The 15888-nt window shown below is 40.2% G+C and overlaps 1 protein-coding gene across 2 annotated transcripts in view; it reads right to left on the reverse strand.

Annotated features, from left to right (window-relative positions):
- Window positions 1–15888, reverse strand: part of LOC137358664 (complement C1q-like protein 2) — a 50679-nt gene that overhangs the window by 6133 nt on the left and 28658 nt on the right. Inside the window, exon 2 of one of the 2 annotated variants that reach the window (XM_068024812.1) lies at window positions 10410–11164. The exons of the other annotated variant lie outside the window; for it this stretch is intronic. Within the exon in view, the coding sequence (XP_067880913.1) occupies window positions 11132–11164 (33 nt within the window). The 3' untranslated portion in view covers window positions 10410–11131. Of the gene's footprint in view, window positions 1–10409; window positions 11165–15888 lie in introns of those variants that run through there. 2 annotated transcript variants of the gene reach the window in all.

Consider the following 15888-nt stretch of genomic DNA (forward strand, 5'->3'; position numbering starts at 1 on the left):
TGAAACTATTGTCGATTGTTGTAAAAACCCATCTGGTTCACTATTGCCCTTTAGGGAAGGAAATCTGCTGTTCTTACCCGGTCTGGCCTACCTGTGACTCCAGACCCACAGCAATGTGGTTGACTCTAAATGCCCTCTGAAATGGCCTAGCAAGCCACTCAGTTCAAGGGCAATTAGGGATGGGCAATAAATGCTGGCCGAGCCAGAGACGCTCACATCCCACAAACAAATAAAAAAAAGATACAAGACAAGTCAATACCAGCCCTTCCATCATTGGCACAACTTGTTCTGCTCTCACACCTTATCTTTTCAATGGCAAGAGATATTGACGGTAACCTAGATAGCTAACAATGTACGTGCAGTGGAGTTGACACCAGGGCAGATACACAAGCCATGCAATACCACGCATGAGTAGATGGTCAAATCTTTACCCAGTGGCTACCATGCATCTCTGAGCCAAATTATATGAAATTATTATATACTACAGACTGGGTAAAATGTGTGCTCGTCATAACAAAGGTATTGATATTGGAGAGAAACACAAATTATGCTGATAATTAAGAAGCTTTGTAACTGACAAACTCTGACCACAGCAAAATGACAGTATGTCTTGCATTCCAGAGAGACAAATCGGATTGATTGACTGGGACATTCTGACATCTAATTAACAATGCAATGTGTGAAGATCATGATACATTTGCACATTAGAAACACAAACACATGGAAACCAGTGTTGTCATATGCTGCAAGTTTAACATGGATACTGCAACTGAGCATTGCAGTATCATGTGAGTGTCATAGAAATGACTGGGGTAGAAGGTACATGGAATTTTGACTTTTAATGAATAAACATTTTGTTATGTGTATCCTGCCCATTACAGCCACTGACATAGTCTCGTCAAGAATATCATTTACTGACAGGATTTACCATAGGATCAATCAAAGGTGGCCATTGTGCCCAAGTCAGTGCTAACTCCACATTGCAACTGTCTAATCCTATTTCCCTGCTCTTTCCCTGCAACCCTCTGCTGGCTGGAGTCATACCTAGTGCAAAGGAAGATGGTTGTGGTTGTTGGAGGTCAATCATCTGAGCTCCAGGACATCACTGCAGGAGTTCCTCAGGGTAGTGTCCGAGGCCCAACCATCTTCAGCTGCTTCAATGACCTTCCTTCAATCATAAGGTCAGAGGTGGGGTTGCTCGCTGATGATTGCACAATGTTCAGCACCATTCGTGACTCCTCAGATACTGAAGCAGTCTGTGTAGAAATGCAGCAAGACATGGACAATATCCAGGCTTGGGCTGATAAGTGGCAAGTAACATTCAGGCCACACAAGTGCCAGGCAATGACCAACAAGAGAGCATCTAACCATCTCCCCTTGACATTCAATGGCATTACCATCGCTGAATCCCCCACTATCAACATCCTAGGGGCTACCATTGACCAGAAACTGAACTGGAGTAGCCATATAAATACCGTGGCTACAAGAGCAGGTCAGAGACTAGGAATCCTGCGGTGAGTAACTTACCTCCTGACTCCCCAAAGTCTGTCCACCATCTACAAGGCACAAATCCACTTGCCTGGATGGTTGCAGCTCCAACAACACTCAAGAAGCTCGACAGCATCCAGGACAAAGCAGCCCACTTGATTGGCACCGCATCTACAAACATTCACTCCCTCCACCACTGACGCACAGTGGCAGCAGTGTGTACCATCTACAAGGTGCACTGCAGCAACTCACCAAGGCTCCTTAGACAGCACCTTCCAAACCCACGACCTCTACCAACTAGAAGGATAAGGACAGCAAATGCATGGGAACACCACCACCTGCAAGTTCCCCTCCAAGTCACACACCACCCTGACTTGGAACTATATCACCGTTCCTTCACTGTCGCTGGGTCAAAATCCTGGAACTCCCTTTTTAACAGCACTGTTGGTGTACCTACCCCACATGGACTGCAGTGATTCAAGAAGGCAGCTCACCACCACCTTCTCAAGGGCAATTAGGGATGGACAATAAATGCTGGCCTAGCCAACGATGCCCACATCCCATGAATGAATAAATAAAACCTCCCATATCTTGTCTCTTCATTAGATGTTTATCTAATTCCCTCTAAATTGTGAATGAGTCAATAGCTACTTGCAGAACAAAGAGAACAAAGAAAATTACAGCACAGGAACAGGCCCTTCGGCCCTCCAAGCCTGCGCCGATCCAGATCCTCTATCTAAACATGTCGCCTATTTTCTAAGGGTCTGTATCTCTTTGCTTCCTGCCCATTCATGTATCTGTCTAGATACATCTTAAAAGACGCTATCGTGCCCGCGTCTACCACCTCCGCTGGCAACGCGTTCCAGGCACCCACCACCCTCTGCGTAAAGAACTTTCCACGCATATCCCCCCTAAACTTTTCCCCTCTCACTTTGAACTCGTGACCCCTAGTAATTGAATCCCCCACTCTGGGAAAAAGCTTCTTGCTATCCACCCTGTCTATACCTCTCATGATTTTGTACACCTCAATCAGGTCCCCCCTCAACCTCCGTCTTTCTAATGAAAATAATCCTAATCTACTCAACCTCTCTTCATAGCTAGCGCCCTCCATACCAGGCAACATCCTGGTGAACCTCCTCTGCACCCTCTCCAAAGCATCTACATCCTTTTGGTAATGTGGCGACCAGAACTGCACGCAGTATTCCAAATGTGGCCGAACCAAAGTCTTATACAACTGTAACATGACCTGCCAACCCTTGTACTCAATACCCCGTCCGATGAAGGAAAGCATGCCGTATGCCTTCTTGACCACTCTATTGACCTGCGTTGCCACCTTCAGGGAACAATGGACCTGAACACCCAAATCTCTCTGTACATCAATTTTCCCCAGGACTTTTCCATTTACTGTATAGTTCACTCTTGAATTGGATCTTCCAAAATGCATCACCGCGCATTTGCCCTGATTGAACTCCATCTGCCATTTCTCTGCCCAACTCTCCAATCTATTTATATTCTGCTGTATTCTCTGACAGTCCCCTTCACTATCTGCTACTCCACCAATCTTAGTGTCGTCTGCAAACTTGCTAATCAGACCACCTATACTTTCCTCCAAATCATTTATGTATATCACAAACAACAGTGGTCCCAGCACGGATCCCTGTGGAACACCACTGGTCACACGTCTCCATTTTGAGAAACTCCCTTATACTGCTACTCTCTGTCTCCTGTTGCCCAGCCAGTTCTTTATCCATCTAGCTAGTACACCCTGGACCCCATGCGACTTCACTTTCTCCATCAGCCTACCATGGGGAACCTTATCAAACGCAGTAAGGAATGCCATTTTCAATAACTCTTCAGGTAAAAATAATTTCTTGAAACCTTCCTCTTTATGATTTAGTATTGATTCTGCTGATAGGGTTAGACGAAGTATGGTTAGAGGAGGCTTGTGTGGAGCATAAACACCAATATAGACCAGTTGGACCAAATGACCTGTTCCTGTGCTGTAAATTCAACGTTATTCTAATTTTAAGCTTGCTTGTTACCTGTCTAACATCTTGTAAGAAAGTCACCATCAAGAGCATGCAGCAGTAGGAAGGCTCAGTGGAGTAGCCTGTGAATGTGAGTGTATCTCTACCACATATACAGTACATGTTTCTGCTAGAGGATACAGTAAAAAGGTATGCACATTCGATGAAAGGTCACAGACCTGAAATGTTAACTCTGTTTCTCTCTCCACAGATGCTGCCAGACCTGCTGAGTATTTCCAGCATTTTCTGTTTTTATTTCAGATTTCCCAGCATCTGCAATATTTTGGTCTTGTATGCACATTACATCCTGTTTAACCACAGTGTTGGAACCAGAAGATGTTACTAAGTAAACAAATTGACAAACTGCAATTCCCTCCCTAAACCTATCTGCCTTTCTCGCCTCCTTTCGGATACTACTTTAAACCTACCCCTTAGACCAAGCTTTCATCTCCTTCATCAGCTGGGTGTCGATTTTGTCTGATTATGCCTTGGAACATTTTACTATGTTAAAGACACCATATAAATGCAAGTTGTTGTTATTTATTGTAGACGAAAACAGAGCTAAACGGTAACGACATCTCTATTTCCATGTTTTTTGTGACAGTTAGTAACTGACATCACAGGGAAAGAGTTTCCTGCACACTAATGAGAAATATACAAATATGATAAGTGTATCTGAGAATATTGAATAAAATCAGGTTATGCCAATAAATATTTACTGCTAAACATTAAAGCCTTTTTCCCCATTGGATTAATACAAACACGTCAAAGAGCTCCCCCAATGGCTTAGTTTGTTAAAGCAATCAGTAACAAAACCATACAGATCAGGAAACTCTCGGGTACAATCCCAAGTTTGTGCTGCATTTGCTGATCTAACTTGGGGTAACGGTAAGAGTGCTTTCATTGGGGAAAATCTGCCATAGTTCCTGTTTCTTATTTCTATCCAGTGACCTTTTAGTCTGTTGTCTTTGGGTGAAGACATGATGAGACGATGCTGCAATGCTGCCCCCTGAGGCAAAGAGCTCATTCAGACTTGCACTTGAAGAATGATGCTTTGAGGTACTGGAGGGCGATTGGAGCCTGAAGAATCATACCCCAGTAGGGAATCAATTATTTCACAATAGGAGGAGGGAAGGGGGAATTTAGGGGACACTTGGGAGAAAAGGAATGAACATATAAATAAGCAGAGTTTATAATATAAAGATGTTCCAGTATGTGGAACCCTATTTACTTTGCAGGGCTACATTTGTAGAATTGTTAAAAGGGGAATGCCTAAAGAAAACTGTTTGGATCCTCTTCAACTACTAAATAGGAAAAATCCAATCTGGCTTAAATCAAATAGAACTGTCTCATATTGTCCAAATATTGACTGATGTTGAGGCAGCACTGGTGAAAGATTGCTCAGAGAGCTGGAGGAACAATCAATAGTGGTTTACAATCCCCGAGGCTCAAGTGGTCATTTAATACTAAGAATTAAAGAGCAGACGTGTAGAGCAATGTTTGGACATGTTGTTTATAATCTCTGCATGTGGGTTAAAATAGAAATAAAACTTGAATGTACAAATTGGTGTCCATACTCCTAGTGCAATGTTTTAATATCTCGTCTCAAGCTATCAAGCAGCCAGGACATGGGAACAGAAATTGTTAATGATGATGTATTCTTAGTACTAAATTTCTGACAACCCAAATGTGAATTCATAGAGATTCATGGTCCATAATACACAAATAAAAGTGGGGAAAAGCAAAAAAAAAAAATTGCTGGAAATTTAAAATAGGAACAAAAAATGCTGCAGATCCATTGCAGGTCAGCCAGCATATGAAAGATGAATGTTTTGTGTGGGTTCCTTAATCATAACCAGAGCCAGGTTGAAGAAGTTCCTTTATAGGGCTGACAATGAAAACTCAGGGAATGCCAACAAAACAAAGAGAGGCTGTGCTCAAAACATTAACCCATCTATCCCTCAATGGTGTCTGGTCTGCTGTGCATTTTCTGCATTTATAGATAAAGAAAAAAAAACACTTGCATTTCTATAGCGCCTTTCATGACCTCAGGATGTCCCAAAGTGCTTTACAGCCAATGAAGTACTTTTGAAGTCTAACCACTGTTGTAATGTAAGAAATGTGACAGCCAGTTTGCACACAGCAAGCTCACATAAATAGCAATGTGATAATGATCAGATAATCTGTTTTTAGGTTGGTTGAGACTGCATCACACAACACAGCCATAAAAGGAATAAAAACAGAAAGTGCTGGAAACAGCAGATCTGGCAGCATCTGTGGAGAGAGAAACAGAGTTAATGTTTCAGGTCAATGACCATGCTCTGATGAAAGGTCATCGACCAGAAATGTTAACTCTGCTTCTCTCTCAACAGATGCTGCCAGATCTGCTGAGTATTTCCAGCACTTTCTGTTTTTATTTCAGATTTCCAGCATCCGCAGTTTTTGCTTTTCTTATAGTCATAAAAGGAACAAGTGAAACTTCTTTGTAAAATCACCTTACCCAACACAAAGCAATATTCCACTATATTTTTGGGCGCAGGGATTGAATTTGTCATACAGTTTTGTCATGTGCCCAAATTTTATTCATTTCATCGTGGTAAAGGCAACAGCATTTTGCCTCAACTTGCAGTTGGTCTAAACAGTAGCAAAGCCATATTAGAAATATCATCCTGACAAAGGAGGAACAAGGCAACTGTTACCAGCGGAAGGAGGAGCAGAAGATTGAATCTTTTGCCACAAGTTTATGCTTCCTTCCTCCAACCTTGAAACCTCTTATGAAGGATAAATCAAAAAGAGATACACTTTAAGTTAAGAAAACAATTGATAATTGGTCTTTGTGTTGACTTCTCGAAAGATCTAAAATCAGTCAATAATTAGTCAGCATTGTGTGTAGCAGTGCCTTTGACAGCACATCCAACTCTTTTTTTTCCAGTTTCTGATATTAACCAATCTGCCCTATTCTTGGTTGGTTGCTGAGTCACTGACCAAGTAGGCTGATCACTGTCTTATCTTCCTAGCAATCCAGCAACACTGACAGCAAATTCAACAAGATTTTTATACTATTCTTCTTGGGTATCATTCCCTTGCTACACATGACAAAGTACAGCCCTTCTGAGAATTAGATCACTTTTTGCATTTGATAGTACACTTGTTCATAGGGTTATCTTCTATCAAACATAGAGTCAGAGAATCATGCAGCACAGAAAGAAGCCATTCACTCTATCATGCCTGTGCCAGCTCTCTGCAAAAGCTACCAATCAGTCCCACTGTCGTATGTTCATTGGTTACTCAGGAGCCTGTCAGCACTGTTTAACTCTATCCTATCCCTCATTCTATAGAAGTTTCAAAATAGATCAGATTTATGGTGATAGCTGGTGAGAGAAAGTTTTTGAATGTTTGGACTTTGACTGAATTCCCTTCTAATTCCACACAGTCCTGCTGAAGAAAAGTATAACAAGGCTTATCGGTTTAAGATGAGAGTAACAGAGAGGCCCTTTGGGATGATTATCAAGTGAATTAGGATTTTGGCTGAGTTGGAGGTGCACCCAAATCTTTGTGGCTTTGTCTCTTCCACATCGCTGCTGTTTATCATGGAATCATGGTCAGGCTTCTGGAGGGAAAGTTAATTTAAAAAAAATCAAAATGCTGAATTGTATCGTGTCTGGTCTGATTGCAGAAGTTCCTGGAAGAATGCAGGAAATAAAGACTGTTCTTACAGAGCAGCTGTTGCCTTTCACTTCCAGCTTTTGCTTTTTGATGGCTTTGCTCCCTGCTAAAGAGGAGCAGGAAGCTTTAAGGGCAAGGTTAGTTACCCTACTTTAAAAAAATGTATTCTTTCATGGGAAATGGACGTTGCTGGGAAAGCCAGCATTTGTTGCCCATCCCTAATTGCCCTTGACAACTGAGTGGCTTGCTTTCAGAGGGCAGTTAAGAGTCAACCACATTGCTGTGAATCTGGAGTCACATGTAGGCCAGACAAGGTAGGGCAGATTTCCTTCCTTGAAAGGACATTAGTGAACCAGATGGGTTGTTACGTCAATCGATGATTGTTTCATGGCACCATTACTGAGACTAGCTTTCAATTCCAGATCAGATTTTTATTAATTGAATTTAAATTCCACCATGTCCCCCAGACATTAGCCAGGGCCTCTGGATTACTACTTCAGTGACATTATCACGTCACCATCTCCCCTACTTACCCTTGATGCAACCCCTGCAACAAGACTATCTATTAAAAAGAAATTAATTCAAAGACTATTAAGAGAAGCCATCTTGGATGTCCATTTGTTCAGTGAAACTGCATTTGGATGTACTTCAGTGATGTTAACTCCAGAGGATCCCCCTTGAAGCCCATCTGTTTCCTAACTTTGGTGTCAATGTGTTCTTTTCTTTTCTCAGACTGTGAATCTTTTTTTTTCTAAGTCTCTACTGAGCTTTTTGCTATGTTTAATCTCCTTTAACAGCAGCTGTTTTCTGCAATGACCTGCTCCCTTGGCTCCCATAAGTCCTGATCACATCTAAAGTGGGGAAACATCTAGGGCCTAATTAACTCAGAGATCTCCAAACACACTGCCAAAAGAAAGATACATGGAATGTAGATGGGTTTATTGAATAAATTCACATGCTCTGCAAAGTGCTTCCTTTGTTTTTGCCCTTTATTGGATCAGGAAACTGAATCTGTGGCTCCTCTGGATTTAATAGCTGAACCACTTGAGCAAAGTTGGCTTACATGTCAAGGGTTAGTTAAAAATATATATCTTAAAATAATTTAAGAACTAATCGCATTTGAATTTAACAATATGTTGTTTATAAATCAGTCACTTCTTTAAGGCACACTAAAACTGACATTTTCATTTGGTAAATTCTGCCGCTACTTTTACTTTGTATTTCTGATTTATTAATTACCCATTTTAAAATATGTATTGTTCATCAGAAATACATCAAGATTTATCAAACATGATTTGATAGATAAAAATATGATTGCCATCTAATTATTTATTAAATGCTTGTATTAAATCGGAAAGCAATTCCAAATAAACTTAGCAAATCAAGGCACACTGCATTAGTATTTTAACTACACCAAGCATTTGGTTTCAAATGACACAAAGCATTATTTTTTTCTCTATACTTTATGCTCGTATTCCGGCTATTGCAAGGCAATACATAGAGCCCAAGGAATCAATTCTACACTCTCTTATCCAATGCAAACAGATTGATAGAGATGAGTTACTGGATTTAGCTCTTACGCACTTATGGGGCATGTTACTGGCAATCATGATCAGACACACATTGTTTAATACCTAAAAAAAAAAAATCAGTTAAAGGGGAAATTTATTTTACTACTGGGGGAAAAGGCGAGTCACAATGAAAGGGTTCTACTAAATTTATAAAGATTCTGAGTCCCACAAGTTAAAAATCACTCAGAATAGTGCAGTCATCCTGTGGAGGTGTTGCAGGATTAAATTTTTAACCTGGACACTTCGGAATGTTCCACCAGCTTTCTGATTCTCTCAAACTTTGCTGCATTTTATTCAGTCAGAACTGTATTTTTAAATGCGAATACTACATGCACATACTTCTTTCGAACAATTATTTAATGCCTTTAGAATGAACCGTCTTCTGCATGAAAGCGTTTCTACAGAATGAGACAACATAGGGAGAAGATTTTGTTCTTTCTTTCCTCCCTTCCCCCTTTATACCTGCTTCTGGATTTGTTTAAACCCTGTTACATCTCCAACATTTTCCAGTCTGATGAAAGATCATGAACCTGAAATGTCTGTTTCTCTCTCCACAATTGCTGCCTGACCTGCTGAGTATTTCCACCATTTTCTGTTTTTACATTAGGGAGAAGAATTGCTATGGTCACTGTGTGGCAACATGGCAAATGCATTAAAAAAAAAAACCACATTTACAATGTCTCTATATATAGTGACCAGGACAATTTGGCCCCTCCATAATATTTATATCTTTTAACAGAGTCAGCATATAAACATAAGTAAAGTTAACTTATGCTTAATTTACTGAATACAGAAACTGGTTCTGTTAAAAGGTTAAGCTCCATTATCTTGGACTTGGATTAACACAATTCTCACAATCTGCCATGTAACAAGAATAACATTTTGGATAACATTCCTTGTTTGCATTTGTTACAAGGTTAGAAAGAGGAGAGATGTTATTGCGTTGGTCTTCAGTGCACTCCATTACCTGTGCACAATGAATATTTGGAAGTTGGGTGGGTTGGAGCACACACTTTGAGTAGGAACCCATCTGATCTTCCTACCATTTAGATTATTGATTTTCTTTGGGGGTGGGGGCATAGGGGTCAGAGCATCTTTCATTTAAACAAGGCTGAAGTCTGGACTCATTATATATTCTGATGGCAAATAGTCAGCTAGGAAAATGTAGTCACTTAAGAATTTTGTGTAAAATGTTTTCAGAACTCTACTTTTAAGTATGTGGACGGTAATTGTATGATCTGCAGAAATTCAATTGTAGGTATTACCATCAAATAAGAATCAAAGGATGGGTCAATATTTCACAAACTTGAGCAGTTGCTGCTAAAATTTTGTCATTGCAGATAAATGGGATCCTGATGCTGCTGTTTACACGTAAACAGTTAAGTAGGACTGAGTGCTATCATTAATTTAATCTCATTATTATCGAATGCTATAAAAGTATCAATTTTTTAAAAATTATGCTCTTACAATCATGATTAACAGCATAACTCAAGGGAAAGATTCCCAGATGAGCAGTCTCTGGTAAACAGGCTGACACAGTTATGGTTAGATCTCACTGACAATTTTAGAAGAGAGAGAAGAACCTGACTTGCAATTCCCATGGACAAAATTAACTGCTTAACTAATTGGAGGCACTCTGTGTTAATGAAGTTTGTCTTGAGTATAAATCAGAGTCAGCGAAGGCTATTTGTTTTCATTTTATTTTGTAAGGTTTAAACGGATTTTTTGTTTCTTTAAATGGCCCTTAGCTTTTAAAATGGATTATGTGACAAAGGTAATGTATGATCACATTAACCCCCCGAGTGCTGAAAAGCCTTTACATCTTTTCTTCCTACAAGATCAATAAACTGATTTTGCTTACATTCCCACTGCTGATCTTATAAATTAAAATCTGACAAAAACCACAGAGCATGACTTAAATTTTAGAATTCACTGAATAAAAATCAAGATAGGTACTTGAATGCTAATAATATATGACAGTGATTACATTTCCCTATTAAAATTAACCTAACAGTACTGGTTATGCCATGTGGTCCAATATACCTTCATGCCTGTTTATCAGAAATTCAACTGTACCTTCAAGTACAAGAAAGACAATAGTACCCACATAACAGTAAGTACACAATATAAATTCATATTTATATGAATTACAAATACAAGTTTTCATTATTTATTGTCCCAAACAGTAAACTGATGTCAAAAGACCTGCATGTTTAATAAAATACCACATATCAATGCCAACAGAGTTGGCACAGAATATTAATTGTAATATTAGACACCAAGCATATTTAAGACACTAATCCAATCTAGATGTTCATAATCCACTGGGCCTTTATTCTTGATGTTTATGAATCCCAGAACAGATTCTTTCCATCTCACTCATGTAGAGATTTCTATTGCTCTAGAAGTAACCTGTAAAGGGTTAAAATAGAGAGGCATTGACACCACAAACCATGCAGAATAACTCTTTTTAAATGACACTCAAATTATTCAGCATGCATCTAAGTTCCACACGGAGGTGTGGACTTGCTGTGCTCCAGTACTGAATCTCAGTGTGATTTTACAGTACGATAGACTGAACCCTGACTATGGCATTCATGAGAACATAAGTAGGAGCAGGAGTAGGCCATTCAGCCCCTCAAGCCTGCCCCGCCATTCAATAAGATCATGGCTGATCTGCCTTAGACCTCAACTCCTCTTTTGTGCCAGCTCCTCGTAGCCCTCAACTCCCCGATATTTCAAAAATCTATCTACCTCCTCTTTAAATACTTTCAGTGATCTAGCCTCCACAACTCTCTGGAGAATTCCAGATATTCACTACCCTCCGAGAAGAAATTCCTTTGCATCTCAGTTTTAAATGAGTGTCCCCTTATTCTGTAACTACGTCCCCTAGTTCGAGATTCCCCCACTAGTGGGGACACCTTCTCAACATCTACCCTGTCAAGCCCCCTCGGAATCTTGTATGCTTCAAGAAGATCACCCCCTCATTCGTCTAAACTCTAATGAATAAAGGCCTAACCTGTTTAGCCATTCTTGATAAGTCAACCCCTTCATCCCAGGAATCAGCCTAGTGAATCTCTTTTGAACTGCCTCCAATGCCAGTATATCCTTTCTTAAATACGGGGACCAAAACTGTACACAATACTCCAGGTGCGGCCTTACCGACACCCTGTACAGTTGTAACAAGACTTCCCTATTTTTAAACTCCAACCCCCTAGCAATAAAGGCCAAAATTCCATTTGCCTTCCTAATTACTTGCTGCACCTGCATGCTAACTTTTTGTGTTTCAGGCACAAGAACACTCAGATCCCTGTGCTGCACTTTTTTTGGAGTCTCTCTCCATTTAAATAATAGTCTGCCTTTTGATTCTTCCTACCAAAGTGCATAACCTCACACTTTCCTACATTAAACTCCATCTGCCAAATTTTTGCCCACTCAACCTATCTATTTCCTCTTGCAGATTCCTTATGTCTTCATCACACCATGTCCTCCCACCTATTTTTGCATCATCAGCAAATTTAGATATATTATACTCTGCCCCCTACTCCAAGTCATTAATATAGATAGTAAAGAACTGAGGCCCTAGGACTGATCCTTGTGACACTCCACTAGTTACGGCTTTCCAACCTGAAAAAGACCCATTAATCCCGACTTTCTGTCTTGTGTGTGTTAACCAATCCTCAATCCATGCTAATACATTACCCCCAAAACTGTGAGCTCTGATCTTGTGCAATAATCTTTTATATGGCACCTTATCGAATGCCTTCTGGAAATCTAAATACACTACATCTACCGGTTCCCCTTTATCAACTCTACTTGTTAGATCCTCAAAGAACTCTAGCAAATTTATCAAACATGATTTCCCTTTCACAAAACCATGTTGACTGTGTTTGATTGCGTTAAGCTTTTCTAAATGTCCTGCTATTTCTTCCTTAATAATGGACTCTAACATTTTCCCAATGACCGATGTTAGGCTAACTGGCCTATAGTTTCCTACTTTATGTCTCCCTCCCTTCTCGAACAGGGGCATCACATTAGTGGTTTTCCAATCCGCTGGGACCCTCCCGGAATCCAATGCACTCTGGAATATTTCGACCAATGCCTCCACTATCTCTGCAGCCACTTCCTTTAAAACCCTTGGATGTAAGCCATCAGGTCCTGGCCACTTGTCTACCTTTAGTCCCATTAGTGTGTCAAATAATTTGTCCCTCGTGATGGAGACTGTTACAAGATCTTTCCTCCCATTAGCTCCTTGCTTATCTGATATCTGTGGGATGTTTATAGCGTCCTCCACCGTGAAGACCAATGCAAAATATTGGTTTAAATTATCTGCTCCCTGTTCCACGTTATCAATTCTCCAATCGCATCCTCCAAGGGTCCCACGCTCACTTTAGCTACTCTCTTTTTATATACCCGTAGAAGCTCTTGCTGTTTGTTTTTATATTTCTTGCCAATTTACTTTCATAATCAATTTTCTCCCTCTTGATTAGCTTTTTAGTCATCCGCTGCTGGTTCCTAAAACATTCCCAATCCTCTTACCTACCACGAGGTTTCGCCACTTTGTATGCCTTAGTTTTTGATTGGATACTCTCCTTGACCGCCTTTGTTAACCATGGGTGGTTCATCCTTCCCATCGAGTCCTTCTTTTTGCTGAGCGTTATGAAATATCTGCTTAAATGTCTGCCACTGCTCATCCACTGACCTTAGTCTATTTTCCTAGTCCACTTTAGACAGCTCTTCCTTCATACCTCCGTAATTGCCCTTGTTTAAGTTGAGGAAACTGGTTTGAGACCCGAGTTGCTCACCCTCAAACTGAATTTGAAATTCTACCATGTTGTGATCGCTACCACCTAGAGGATTCTTAACTACGATATCTCTTATTAATCCTACTTCATTACACATTACAAGATCTAAAATAGCCTGTTCCCTGGTAGGTTCTGCAACGTATTGCTCTAAGTAACAATCCCTGATGCACTCTACAAATTCGTCTTCCACGTTACCTCTGCCAATCTGATTTGTCCAGTCAATATGCAGATTAAAAATTACCCATGACAATTGTAGCGGCCTTCTTACACGCCTCTGTTATTTCCCAATTTATACTTTGTCTTACAGTGAGGCAACTCTTCGGGGGCCTAGAGGCAACTCCCACCCGTGACTTCTTTCCCTTGCTATTCCTTATTTCCTCCCGAACTGATTCCACATCACGACCTATTGCACCTAGATCACTACTCTCCACCGCACTGATACCTTCCTTTATTAACCTCCTTTTCCTATTTGCCTACTTTTCCGAAATGTCAAATACCCTTGAATATTGAATTTCCAGTCTTGGTCACCCTGCAACGAGGTCTCTGTAATAGCTATCAAGTCATATTCATTTATTGCTATTTGTGCCGTCAACTCATCTATCTTGTTACAAATGCTGCGTGCATTCAGATAAAGAGCCTTAAGCTTTGACTTTTTAACCATTATTACTCATTCTGGTTCTAATTTCTGTTGCACTCTTCTGCTTATATTTTCTACCCCTTCTTGTCACACTTTGAATTACCATTCACCTCTTCACTACCCTGCACCTCTGCTCTCGTTTCTTTTTGATTTTTTTAAAACTTCCCTTCAATTGAACCACTTCACTTCCCCTTTTCTCACCTCACGCAAAAGAAATTGAACTAAGAATTGCTCTGTTATTATGTGTAGTAAATTTGTGCAAAATGTTATTTTTAATACATTTACAATAGTGATACAGCAAGTAGTGAAATTCTTTCCTCATAATGATACTCATGAACATTTCTAAGCTTCACTGTGGGGATTCAGTGTAAGTGTGTGAGATTAGCCTCAAAAGAGGGTAACTATCTTCACTAAAATATCAGTATAACTAGAGAGAGACTGGTAAACTGGAAATAGACGCGGCTGATTCTTCCCATCTGTTGCAGCCAATCGGACTGACTCAGTTTCAATACTTGGTAGTTAAGTGACATGTTGATATTCAATATTATATCATTTACTCAAAGGGTAAAAAAAAAATGTAAACTTTAATGATGTCGGTTTGTATGAAGGCCAACATCCCCAGTACGAAGGCAGCATAAATCAATAATCAACAAGGATCTCAGCTTCCACTGTCAGTCAGTTAAAGTGACAGTATCTCATTACCATTGATTTATTAGTCAATTTCAGGTCAATTTCCTAAAGTCAAAATGAACCAGCCAGTTATCACTGGGTTCTGACTTAGGTTAAGGGGCGGGAGCGGGAAGAAGGACTAGGTATGGAGATCTTAAAGGTTTCATGTTCGTTCATAAACACCTGACAACTCGACTATTTGTAAGATATTTTGATTAGAAAATAAAACACAATACAATGTAAAAGATTTTTTGTTCCAATTTTCTTTCCTTTTGTGAAAGCATCAACTCGTGCTACATATGGTTCCACGGCCAACAACAGCCCTCTTGTAGCCTTCCCAAGTAGCCACTCTGCCACGTGCAATTAAAAGCGACTGTTGGCTAGCACGTTATTCGACTACAGAGCATCACAACCAAACCCAATTGTCGCCTTCACCAACATTCACTGACCAGCAGAAGTCATTGGACGGCAAATAGAAAGAGAAACGCGAACTGGTTTATATTCTCTGTAGCCCTGGGAAGCTATGGCCAATGCAAAAACCCCATACAAGATCAACCAATTCAGCTCAGACCAAGGATTTCCCAAGCCTGCAAAACCTGCATCGTACAGGTAAGCCTGCCACTCGTTTGTGATTCTATCACAGCACTAATTTTGTGAATTTAATTCAATCTCCAAAAGCAATAGATATGTAACACTTTCATTTAAATGTACTAGTTCTTTGAAAACAGATGAGTAGAAAAACAGCGTAAAGCATCAAATTCTGTACTGCAACACTGGCATTATACTGTGCATTTACTCAAAAATATGAAGAAATATTACTTTCGAAAAAGTGAGGCAGTCACAATGTGCGCCCAAGTGCCCCTCACTCCCGAACAGTTCGTCTCTGCTGACGTGCTTGCTCAAGCTTTAGTTCAATCTCTGAAACAGAGTGTCTACCTACAGAAGCTGTGCCTCCCCGACAGGTGCAAATGCTGCAAGTGGGTGCCTTGAATTACAAATATCGCAAATTAACGGAACATATCTAA

The sequence above is a fragment of the Heterodontus francisci genome, chromosome X, assembly GCF_036365525.1.
Source record: "Heterodontus francisci isolate sHetFra1 chromosome X, sHetFra1.hap1, whole genome shotgun sequence".
Taxonomy (NCBI): Eukaryota; Metazoa; Chordata; class Chondrichthyes; order Heterodontiformes; family Heterodontidae; genus Heterodontus; species Heterodontus francisci.